Below are 12,511 nucleotides of genomic sequence, written 5' to 3' on the forward strand. Positions count from 1 at the left end.
CTTTTAGAGGTGCATGCCTGACTTTATACTCACTAACACGGTCTAATTCTTTGTTCGGAGGCACATGACTGATAGTGGCTGAGTCTTTCTCAGATCTTTCAGGGTTTTAGGGACCAAGTTCTGCCTTGTGGCTGACTACGCCCTAAGGTTGCCAGCTTTTCAGGGTCACAGGCCTGGCGTAACTTATCTAGTGACACTGGTTAAGGGACTTTGTGATGATAAGTAAAAAGCTTACCCAATCATACTTCATTAACAATTCCCAACAATAAAGGTTCGGGAATGTCCCTGTATTTAATGAGCAGTTGGTGAGGTGCACAACCTATTGCGCCATCACTCACCGCCAGATGGCCCCTTAAATAGTCTATCAAAGGGGCAGCTCACTCATCTTGCATCAAACTAGTCAATTTCTGAGGTCATCAAATAGGGCTAACTCTGTCCTTCAAGTGCCAGTATGAATCCGACTCAGGCTGTCCTGTTCTGTCAAACACGGGGCAACCGGTGGAATGGGGATCACCCCTACTGCCGCCTGGGAGACATTGTAATTTATTAAGCGTTGATCTTTTCATTTTCATAGCAGTCACTGATTTCGTTGTCTTGCTCAGATCTTCATGCTCAGCAAATAAAGTATAGGATCAAAAATGTCGAAGAGGATCATTTCTATTTGAACCTTATTTGCCGAGATTTTGATTTTAATGTAAGTTATTTATTTTACCTTTTGAAAGATAAAAAGTGTTGCATATAATCGATTTCACCATGAGACTGATGGCTTTAATATTGAAACCCTCTTATTGTGACTAACAATAAAAGATGAGTCTTGCAAATAACCAAACACACCCCTCGGATCCCATGAATTCCCCAGGCCTCCATTTTGAATTATCAACATTCCCATTATAATTATACATGAAGCATTTACACTTCACAATTGTACACGAAGGAACCTGCATGAGTGTCCGTTTGTAATTTAATGTGGATTCACCAAAATTGCCCTTATTACCTCTGTCTTGCTTTTTTAATTTTTTTTTACAGATTGCACATTTTGCAAAGCTTTAGCATCAGTTCATAACTGTGAGGTCCCTGCATGAGAGGCCATCTTTAATCTCCCCTGAAGTTAAAGATTTTTTCTCTTTACCGCTCTTCTTACACATTTTTGCCAAGTATCCTGATTTCGAAATGAGGAGCAGTAAATACAAATTGTGAAGTGGAAAATCATGTATAAAACGGATTATTTTTTAAATTAATATGCAGATTAAATTTACGCTTTAACCAATCCAAGTCATGCAATTTCTTTTAATTTAACGCACGTCTCAGACCGCAGGCTTTTCTGTGACACTGTTGACCGGCTCTCATGCGTTGTCATCAAAGCCATGTTTCTGCTGCTGCTGATCTCACGCTTTTTCTTTATAACGTTTCAGCTCATCCACCATATACCATGTGCTTTAGAGTGAAATTCTACCCGCATGAACCAATGAAGATAAAAGAAGAGCTCACCAGGTATTTCTTCTCTGTCTATGCGTTTGATGTACGCTCGCCACAAAGCGGGGTATGGTGTGTGTGACAGGACCATCGCGGACTATGGTGATTTCTCCACAGCTTAAAGTGACAAGAGCGTACTCTTGTGGGTAGTGTAAATGTAAGCCGACGTTGTGAAAGCCTTGGCCCTTGTTCCTCCCTAGCATCACATACATTTGCTTGGTGCTTTACAAGTAATAGAGTTATGGCGAGAGGCTCCCAGTTGCCACAATTCTAGTGATCCAGGTCTTAACATTTTGTGCTATCAAATAAAAATGATAATGCATTAATAACCTCACTGCTTTAGCAGTAGCCCTGTCAAGTTGTATTAAACTATGCGTGTAATGGAGAAACCTTACTTTTAAGAAAACTAATACACTTGTTAAATAAAGGACCTGTAGTAGTGAAATAATGCCTGCCTTTCAAATCACCTTCGCCAACACATATATTCGGATTTATAGTTTTTAAATGTGTTGCACTGTACAGAGGGAATAAAGATCTAGCTGCAACAGAAATAAAGTTCTTTCTGAAGATAAATTATTTTTATTCTTCCTGCTACCATGCTTAGTGTACAAGCATTACACATTAAGTGCAATTACCACATTACAAAATAATTTTATGTTCATATTTGCTTCATTGTGGTTAGAACTGCCTCTTCTCCTCACTGCAGACTAACCTTTTGCAACCTGACTTTCACCAGGGGTGTGTTATACATATCAGAAACTGCTCCTATAGGCAGTGGGTGACACCAATGTTAGGGCCTTTTATTGGATATCAAAAAACACCATTTTAAGAAAAAGTGTAAGATTTGTATTGTTAGACATTGCACCCCTTTCGATAGGATTTGAGATCCTTTTTACCATGCTAATGCGAACTAGGTGCAATCTATTCAACACCTCAAAGATCTCAAAACTGTGCATCTTTAAAACCAAATGCTTTCTTTTGGAGCAGGTAATTTCATACGTAATACATAATACATCAAACCAACATCAATAGCACTCATTATACAGAAAAAGTTGTTAACAACATATAAGGCACTTTACACCATTATAATTCATTACCTATAATTAATTTGTAAAATGCAATGTTGTATTATAAAAATGTTAGACTATCTGCAGACCATATTTGATATTAAAACATTTGAGTGTTGGGAGAAGGCAAACAGACAATATTGTATAATATAGATCGTCTGCTTCAACATTCTATTGTTTTCTTCTCTCTTTCTCTATGTTTAATGTTGAACATTTTACTCTCAGAGGGTGGAATGTATTAATAAGCATTGTAGAACTTCAGCAGCAGGCAAAACCAATTCATAAAGCCCCCCTCCTACTTTTATTCCCATTCCTGCTGCTCGAGTCTGTAACTCGGGAGAGGGTTGTTTTTAAACGAAAAAAAAACCTGGTACATCCCTCGAACGTAGGCTGCAAGCTATCATAATCTATTTCAAACTGTTGACAACTTACAGATGAACTGTCACTAACCTGGTTATTCCTCAGGATTGAATGCAGGTTGCGTGTTTTCACTCTGTCCCTAAAAAACACTCTTGACTGGGAATCCTATTTGATGATACCACAAACAGAGTCTAAAGCGGAAGGAGATAGAGAACAGCAGCAGATCTTCTCTGGCAGTTTGAACATACTCCTGTAGGTATCTTCCCTGTGTAAAGAGGTAGAAAGAAGAGAAAATATATCATTTCTTCTCCTAAACTACAATTCTATTCTATGAGTTACTTCTTCACCTTTCTTAATGATCTCTTATTCTCAACTGTCTTCTCTCTCTAAAAAATGAAATTGCTAAAGCTGAAAATTAATTACTTGCTAAGAAGGAGAATTTGTAATCTTTCGTACTTTGTACGCATTACCTTCTTCATCAGAGTCAGTTACAAATAATATTGATTGGCATCAAGATGTCCATTCTTAAAAGCAAACATCACTGTTACTCACAGTCTAAAGATCAGAAATGTCTTTGCATAAGCACATGTAAACAATTTCCTAGCATGAGTTTTAAAATTCGTATGCAATATACATTCAACTGAAAATGCTTGAAGATTTTGTTAAGATCACAGAATCTGCAGCAAAAGCCATTCTGGAAAAAGAAAATTGCTGCTTCCGAGGGAGAAATCGAACTCTGGTTGTCAGTCTATGAACGCTATGACTTGGACCAGAAGACGATTGAGAGGCGTAATTTACAGCTTCTCTCCTACTTGAAAGTCTTTACCAACTTCTTGCAAGATCAGTGATGTTGTCTACTTTTACTTAGGGTCTGATTTAGATCTTGGTGGACGGGTTACTCTGTCACAATAGTGAGGGCTACCCTGTCCGCAGAATAATAAATCCCATAGGAGATAATGGGATTTATATTTTGGCAGACGGGATATCTGTCACAGTTGAGATGGAGTAACACATTCGCCGAGATCTAAATCAGGCCCTAAGATTCCTTTTTGGTATCCCTTGTTGCATTCATTACTGCCTGCCTGTTCTGACTGCAACTTCTACTGTACCTTATTATGTAATCTGCAACTTTATTCCAGGCATTCAAATATAATATCACATATCTAGTTACTCGATTCCTGACATAAACTTTGCTATATCGAACTGAATCTTCCTTTTCTCTGGGTCTCCTACAAAATCCTCGTGTGCTGAAGTCTAGCCTAGCTCTGCACCATCATCTCCGACACTGGCCAAAGTGGTCCGCAATTTTCGAGTGAAATTTGATAATCATCTGTCCATTAAACCTCAGGTAGAAAGTGTAGTCGCATCCTGCTTTAATCTTCGGCGGCTCCTCAGGAAGTTTCTGTTTTTGATCTTGGTCTTGATTACCTTACGTCTGAACTATACTAATGCACTATATAGGGGTCTCCCTTTATACCAATTTAAGAGACACCATCTGGTGCAGAATGGTGCAGCAAGGCTCCTGTGCAACATCCTGAGAAGCATCTCTGTTAGGGCCCACCTTAAGGAGCTGCAGTGGCTGCCTATTCGGGAAGCAGTGAGGTTTAAAGGGCTGGTGCTAGCACACAGGGCTTTTTATGGCCTAGGATCCTCTTATCTAATCAAGAAACTTTCCTACTATAAGCCATCTAGAGCTTTACGCTCCTCCCACGCGACTGAGTGGAATGCTCTTCCACTACATCTTCGCGCCATAAACAAGATTGACTCCTTTAAATGTCACTTAAAAACCTGAATATTTAAGGTAGCTTGTTAAACTGCTTTTACTGTGGGAATTTGGGCCATCTAATCTATGAGCGCTGGGACACTCATTGGAGCAGCTGAGCGCTTTATAAGCACTTTAAACTTAAACAAAGAACGTATTCATACATAATAGCAGGGCTTCCTTCTAGTTATTTATGCCGCATCTCATAATTAGCGCTTTTAACTAACAATTTCTTAACTTCAGTAAAGTAAGTAGAGAATTAAAAAGTGATTTTCATCCTCAAAGAACAATACAAAAAAGTAATTGATGGGATGCTTGATTTAACTTTAGCTACTGGTAACTACTTGAAGCCACATCCGAGTCCATCCTTTTCATGCCCATCATGCCACTTCAGATTGGAACCAGCAAAATGCAGATCACCCTTGGTACTGCTCCAATAGGAACATTCCAGCCCAAACTGCCAAGTTCTCTCTGAACCTGAACACAAGCAACCCAGGACTGATTTTGGCCTCTTTGGGCCTCTTCAGTTGGGTGCAGCTTGGTTCCAGCGGCATCGTGAGCAAAAGAGCAAAAGAGCCACGTCTGGTCATATCCCGTCACACTTAGGGCATCACATTAAACAATACAAAAAAGTAATTGATGAAAAGCTTGAATTAATCTTAACCACTAGTAATGACTTGGGATGCATTCCAGTCCATCATTTTTCCCCACCATGGCTCCTCAGATCAGACCCAGCCATATGCAAATCAACCTTTTCAAGTAGGAACAGTCCAGCCTGAACTGCCAGGCCAGGTCCTCTACAAACCTGAATATAAGCAAGGCAAGACTGGTTTCTGCCTGTTTGAGCCTCTTCAGACAGGTACAGCTATGTTGCAGTGGCAGTGTGAGCATGAGGCCCATGTCTGGGAATACCCTTTGCACTTAGGGCACCACAATGACCAATACAAAAGTGATGGAATGCTTGAATTAATCTCAGCCAGTGGTGGTTATTTGGGGCCACACCCCAGTCTCGTCCTCAACAACATTATTCCCCTTGATACACATGGGGGGTGGGGTTACTGTTGCCGACTTGGAAGAAAAGGCATGTAATGGTAGTGTTCCTATCAGAGTTGCTTTATTTAACTGTGTGCTATACTTAGGCGTATACTATATTTTACATTTATATTTTTGCAATAAACCTGATCCCAACACTTGGAGTCCACAAAGCAATAAAAGTGTTTAATGTTAGCAGGTAGATTCTGCCCAAGTATAATTTAGCCCAAGTTGAAGAAAGAAACTTTGTACGTCTGCGCTCTATGGAAACTGCTGTGCATGCTTGAAGCACAATAATTGTCTTAACTCTTGTTTATATATTCGCTTTTGGCAGGATATGTTCAACATCTATTCCAGCAGGGAAGTGACGTGAGGGTAGTCTATTTAGCCAGACACGTAACCTCTAACTTACACTTCAGTGTAGCCAGAAGGTTAGCTCATGGCAGCCTAGATTTGTTTTCCAGGAAGTTATTATGGGGTTTTATTAGCTGACCAATATCGCCAAAGGATCTTTCTTTCTATTATATTTATTATTATTCAAAGAGCAAAGCTATCCTATATGGGTTACAAGAACATATAAAACAAAATATGCAAATCGAAATAACAACTTTGTACAAAAATACAAGGTCATACATTTGTTTGATGTTAATCAAGATATGAGTAATCTTTTAATGTTTATACATTAAGTGAGAAGGAACATACATAGATGAGGTTTGGATGACAAAGGAGATATACACCTAAAATTAAAATGTACAAGGTAATATTTATTTGTTCTTTCAAAAGGCAGGTTCAAATAAAGGAAAATAATTTATAACATTACAGTATGTAAGGCAGAAAGTAAAGAGAGAGGAGCTATTGTGTGCGAGGGAAGCTCACTTCTTCCAATCCATGAGTTCAGATGTTTCTCAAGGAGCAGGTTTTTTGATGATCTCTTGTTTTCCCAACTGAATTATTTGCCTAGCACCTTACATCAGGCTTCCACACCAATATACAGGCAGACATCAATCTCATTTGTACCTGGAGTTTACTATCACATATTTCCTATCAGCTGCGCTAAATGTTATTTGAAACATTAAAACTTGCCAGGAGCTCAACCCAAAATGTTTTGGCCATCATTTACTTTGCCACAGACAGTGACTTCCACACACCTGTAAACAAAGCTCCTGTGTCCTGGACATTGGAGCCTGAAACCTAAAGAGCCCCTGAAAGTAGTCTTTTCTTAGGTCCGAATCCCCATTCCTTAGACGTCATTCTTCTCAAGGGTCAAAGTGCAACTCTCTATTGTCCATCTCACTCTCTGTTTCTCTGGAAACCCAGTGTTCGCGGATATTCTAACCAATCAGCTAACATCTGACTCTATCCTGCAGCCTGCATATTAACCACACTCACCAGCCAGTCACACACAACTGAAAGACCTCTTACGTAACCCATCTGATGCACACCTCTCATGGTACTTCAGATGGTCTGGTGTGTGGCATTAAAGGCAAGATAAATGCACACCTGATTCCCTGTGCATCGGTTCTTTAGACAGTTTTAGGTAAATATCTATAAACCTTCAAGGCGCTAACCACACTTAACCACAGTAATGACTACTTTCCTGGTCTCTACCTAAAATGTAGCTAATGTTGTTGATCTCATTGTTTCTTTACAATAAACTCTTATAATTGGAAGTAAGTGATCCAGCGATCAGGGATCGATAATTTTTTACTAACAAAGGCCCGTTTACACTACCCAACTAATCCCTTCATGCTGGGGTTCAGTGTGATGCAAGTTTATACCTAACTTACAAAATACACTATAAAACCTGCATTTCTCCTTACAAATATATATAAATGGGGCGATGAAACATTGTATGTTGAAAAGTTGATAGCAATAACATGTCCCTATCTATACTACTAAATAATAGCAGGCTCAGTGTGTATGTAGTTCATAGTATTTATCGGAAAAAATAATGTGAAATAAATGCTCATCAAGTACCGTCATACAATGCAAAACATAGATTATTACGGAGAACATGTATTAGCAATGAATAGAAACAAACTCATATCAATTAAACAATGCATTGAAGGAGTGGATTAGCGAAGAGAGAAAAGTTTCGGAGACAAAATACATTTGCAAATGATTATGCAAATTCAGGATATTATCTATACTAGCCCAAGTAAGATTCAGAGAAAACTACCCTCTGGTTAAAGGGCAGTAAGGCCCTCGAGAAGAGTCGAGTGGCAAAGATTAAGTCAGGAATCAGGAAACAGGTAGGCCTCTATCTGGAAACAGCAAATCAACGACAGCGACGATCTCCCGCTAGCTAAACACCAGCCGACCTTTAAATCACACCCACCAGGAATCTTCAATTATACCCTAAAACCTAAATGTCCAACCCACATTTGTTTCAAAATGAGAGCAAACTCCATCTCTCATTGGCTAACAATGGGGGTGTACTGTCACACCACTCACCTCATGACCATTTTATTCAATGTCCTTTTTGTCTTTAACTTTCAGCATTATGACAGATTCTTCCCAGGAAACAACTTTGAACACAATCATAGTACATATTTCCTGCGGCACATTTTATGTATCAAGTCTTTGCGCTTCTTTTGTTTGCCTCTGCCATCTCGTGAAGGAAGTTGTCCGCTTCCACTGATATCACATTTTCTTTACCGTAGATTGGCAGTCATACAGTACCCTACGAAGGTCACGTTCATGCCTTTGTGTTCTCTCTTCTTCAGTTGAAACCCTCTTTTAGTCATTTAATTTCTCTACCACATATTAACCCCAGATTGGAATGCAGAAGAGTAGGCCCATGCTTGCTTTTCCTCCAGAAATAAAACACATAACATTATTATTTTCATGTAATTTCATTGCACACCATCCCAGCATTGCACTAACCCATGCACATCCCGTGTTATTTTTGTTATTTTCTTGGCAATCATTATTAATGTACACAAGAGCAGCATTCGTCTTTTAATCAAAGCACTTTCAGCCTAGTTTCAATACATTAGTACACGCAAAAACATTTCCTCTTATTTTAGCTTTCTTTAATAAAATGTTCACAGCACGCTGTTAATATATTTTACTGAGAGGTTTAAACCAAGCAGGTTTTATTTTCGCAAAACCCTGCTCCATCATAAGCAAGACACGTCATCTGTAAAATGTGGTTGAGTTGGCTAGCTAGTATATAAATCTAACATGCCTGAGTGAAATGCAGTTATACACCACAGTGAGGCACAAGGTAAGAAAACATTTTTGGGACCTCTCATATCTTATCTACCAGACAGTATTAGGCCAAAGAATAAACAGAATGTACCAAGTTCAAAGTATTGAAATCACGTTGAGAGCTGAAAACTAAAGCCATATCTCTCCAACCATTGTTCAAAATAGTTTCCTTTGGGGACTCACCGTCAGTAAGTATGTGGTTTTCACTCTTTAGAACAGGGTACCTACTGTCCTGACAGTTTGATAAATGACTGCATTTGTCAATTAAATATGGCATAAGAAATCACTACGGCTAGCGAATCTGTACTTCACTTTGCCAGTGCTTTTTCTTTCCAGTCTTTATTTTTTTTAACTGTTTTAATCATCTTCGTGAGTTTAAACTACGCCTACGGCAATTCAGCAGCAAAAGGTCAGTAGTACATTTTCTTTGCTCAAGTGAGAATACTATGTTACTGTAAGGTGTATTAAACATGCATGGCTTCCATGCCGTGTTTAAATATACCTGCCTGCTAGGAACCACTTGCATTTTCCATTAAAATTGCATGCAATGGCTAGTCTATTTTTACATTTAAATTGTTCATTGCAAACTTATGGCTGTCACTCTTCGGGGGTGCAATGCAATGCTTTCTTGTTTTCATTTTTCAAGATGTGCTTGCAATAAAATATAAAAATAAATGTACCCATTGTGCCAGCGTGTCATGATCACACCTATTTGCTTGGCCAGTGCCTGTTTGAATAATACTGCTCCTAAGTTGCTTATACATCTACATTACTGCCCATCCTTCATACTGCTCGCTTAGGATGAGTAGGTTGTTTACTCATGTAAAATGTACAACTCTCCTTTCCTACACGCAGGCCCCATTTCACATATGAACATATGTAGATGCAGGAAGGGCCTGGTAGTGCACGTGGTGCTCGGCTAAATTAACCTGCGTGCACACAGCACTTTGTCAGGCATCGTGTCCCATTAAAGTGACAGAGTAATGACAGGGACCTTCAATGTCAGCAGGCCATCAGAATCTGCTCCACCTTGGTGCAGTAGTCCATTTTCTTCAGTGTGTCATGAAGCGCCAATATAGAGATGTGTGACTGGTTTAATGTCTGCCCATAATAAAGTAATATAATTTATATGAAGGACAAGTGCTCATGCTCTGCATGAGTGCTGGTGTTTAGGAGCTTACAGTGAAAGCAGCTTGCATGTTTGTCCCATGTGCCTTGTGCCATTCTCTGGCGCAGACGTTTTCCAGGGCCTAACTGACCCAGGAGAAGGAAGGCAAGGGAAATGACAAAAACAGGTGAATCCTTTTGTGAATTAGTGCTTTGCACGCTTCTAGACTTGCCACCATCATCTCCGTTTCCGCTGGTATAAATTATGAGCGAGGCTGGGGTTTCCATTTAGCACATGCAAATTGCAAAATAGGTTTGGAAATATGTCCCAAAGTGTAAAGTTGTGGGCCGATGGCCCACATACGTCTAAAATGATTGACACAGACACTGGATGATACTTGGTTACCTGGCCACGAGCATGTGCACTCAGGCCCTATTATTTGCAGGGTCACATTACTTGTGATGCCTGTGGTGGAAGGGTGTAGGGTACAAGTGTTTCCAGCCCTCGAGGAAGTGGCTGGCAAACTAAGTGCCTTCTGAAATACTAGAACATGTCCAGCATGACACTACATTCCATCCAAACTTTATTAAAACAAAACAAAGTCCAACCTATGGAAATAAAACTATGCACATAAGACACCTCAGTCTCTCGAACTTGGGAGGCAGTCCGCAGGATAATGGTGGACAGGTGCAGCTGGGAGCACCTGGACATCTCGGCACATGTCCATAATTTAACCAGCTACTATTGGGCACGAACAATGCGTCTATGGAGTCTGGATTCTTTGGCAGTCTGTCCATCGGATCAATGTCCACTTACACACTGATAGATGGACCTGTGTACTCTTGCGGTGATGCTGTTGGTGTCAGACAACTCAAACATGGTACATCAGGAGCGTTTGGTGGAGTCCCGCTATAGAGTTTTCTCTTGAGGGTACCTGAGCACTATGATGACCAATCTGCCAGGACTGGGATGGCATCGATGATGCTTAGAACATTATCCTTTAAAGCCCCAGTGCCTCGGTCTCTTGGTGCTTTGCAGGTGCAAGGCTCCACCCTGGTGACGAGTCACTCCTTGGATGGATTGGGGATGCATATGGTAATGATGTTGTGGTTGCCATAGACCTGGACGACAGGTGGTGATGATTCGCTGAGAGTGAGGATGACTTGAGGGACTTTACAGCCACATAACTCTGTGCCTTAGCTGAGGCTGTTCTTCACCCGTGGCATCTGTGGTCACGAGCAGGGATGCCATCTGACTTAGACTGCCGACGCTTCGGAATTGACAGCGCATTGGGAAGTGTTGGGGAGAGACTCGGTTCACGCTTGCTGCAGCTTACTTTTAGTTCTCCCATTGAGCTGTTTCCAGGAATGTTGCTCCACCTTGGTGGCTGTCTTGTGTCTGCAGGTGCACTCTTGTCTTGTAGTGGTATGAGTCCTCATTCTTCTCCCATTGTTGATCTCTCCAGCGCACCTGTGTTTGTCTTTTTCTTCAGGGTGACAGGATTGTCACTCTTCTGTTCTTTCTTGATGTCGCTTTGTGCCACATTCTCTTCTACTTGCTGTTGTGACGGCTTCCCACTTGGAGTGTGCGACTCTCCTCTTGCCTGTATTGGGCCACTGGCGACTTCATCTTGAGGCAGTGTGGGGTAGGACACTCTTTGCCGTCATTGGCCCACTGCGGGGCTGTACTTCTCCGGTGGAGATGTAGAGGCTCTCCCTCTTGCATTCAGGCCACTCTAGGCCTTTACTCCCCTCTCTTCTCTTGGGGAATGCTGGGTGCCTGGCAGGCAACCAAGCTCTCTCTGTACATGATATAGTCTCTTGGAGGGTGCTCTTGGCTGGTTCCCTGTATTCTTGTTCTGCTTTCCTTGCGGAGACGGCAGACTTCTTCTAGGGGACATGCACAACACTCTTCTCGCCCTTCTTATACTTTCCTTAGGCTGCGGGGAAACTGCTTTCGACACAGCAGGTATCTGATTATGGAGGAGGTTGGTGCAGCCTTTTGTGGGGGGCATTGCTAGCTCTCACTATATGATGAGCAGCTAAACGTTTTGAAAGTCCCTGCTCCTTCTCACCTACTTGTTTTGCATGGGGCTGTGCTAGGGTCTCCTCACTTGATGAGGGTACATGCAGTGTTACTTTCTTGCTGCTGAGGCACTTGGCAGTTTATATTTGCCTCATCTTTACACCTAGTTGGACCTCTCAGGCTGTTCTTATTATCGGGGTTGCAGGGGGCATATTTCCTTTTATTGGTCGCTTGTGGGCCGACTTATTTTGAAACTAGTCACTTTATTTCCAGATGCGGTGTGGAGTAACGGCTGCTAGGTGGCACTGTATCCACTTTAGGAGGAGGCCACTTCAGTCTTCACAGATGCAGGCGATACGCTCATGATAGATGCTGATGCGGGGGAAGTGGGGTAGGCAGTGCCGGTAAAGGGTAGCTCCTTTCACTAAGTTATTCCCTGTTGGGCCTCCGCATCGAATCACTCCGGTAAGT

The 12,511-nt window shown here is 41.2% G+C and overlaps 1 protein-coding gene across 1 annotated transcript in view; it reads left to right on the forward strand.

The window, feature by feature from the left end:
- FRMD3 (FERM domain containing 3) overlaps positions 1-12,511 on the forward strand; it is a 638,046-nt gene that overhangs the window by 394,087 nt on the left and 231,448 nt on the right. The window contains exon 4 of the mRNA XM_085633170.1: positions 1,413-1,491. Coding sequence (XP_085489296.1) covers positions 1,413-1,491 — 79 coding nt within the window. The remainder of the gene's footprint in view (positions 1-1,412; positions 1,492-12,511) is intronic.

Source organism: Triturus cristatus, chromosome 2_1, assembly GCF_964204655.1.
Source record: "Triturus cristatus chromosome 2_1, aTriCri1.1, whole genome shotgun sequence".
NCBI classification, from domain to species: domain Eukaryota; kingdom Metazoa; phylum Chordata; class Amphibia; order Caudata; family Salamandridae; genus Triturus; species Triturus cristatus.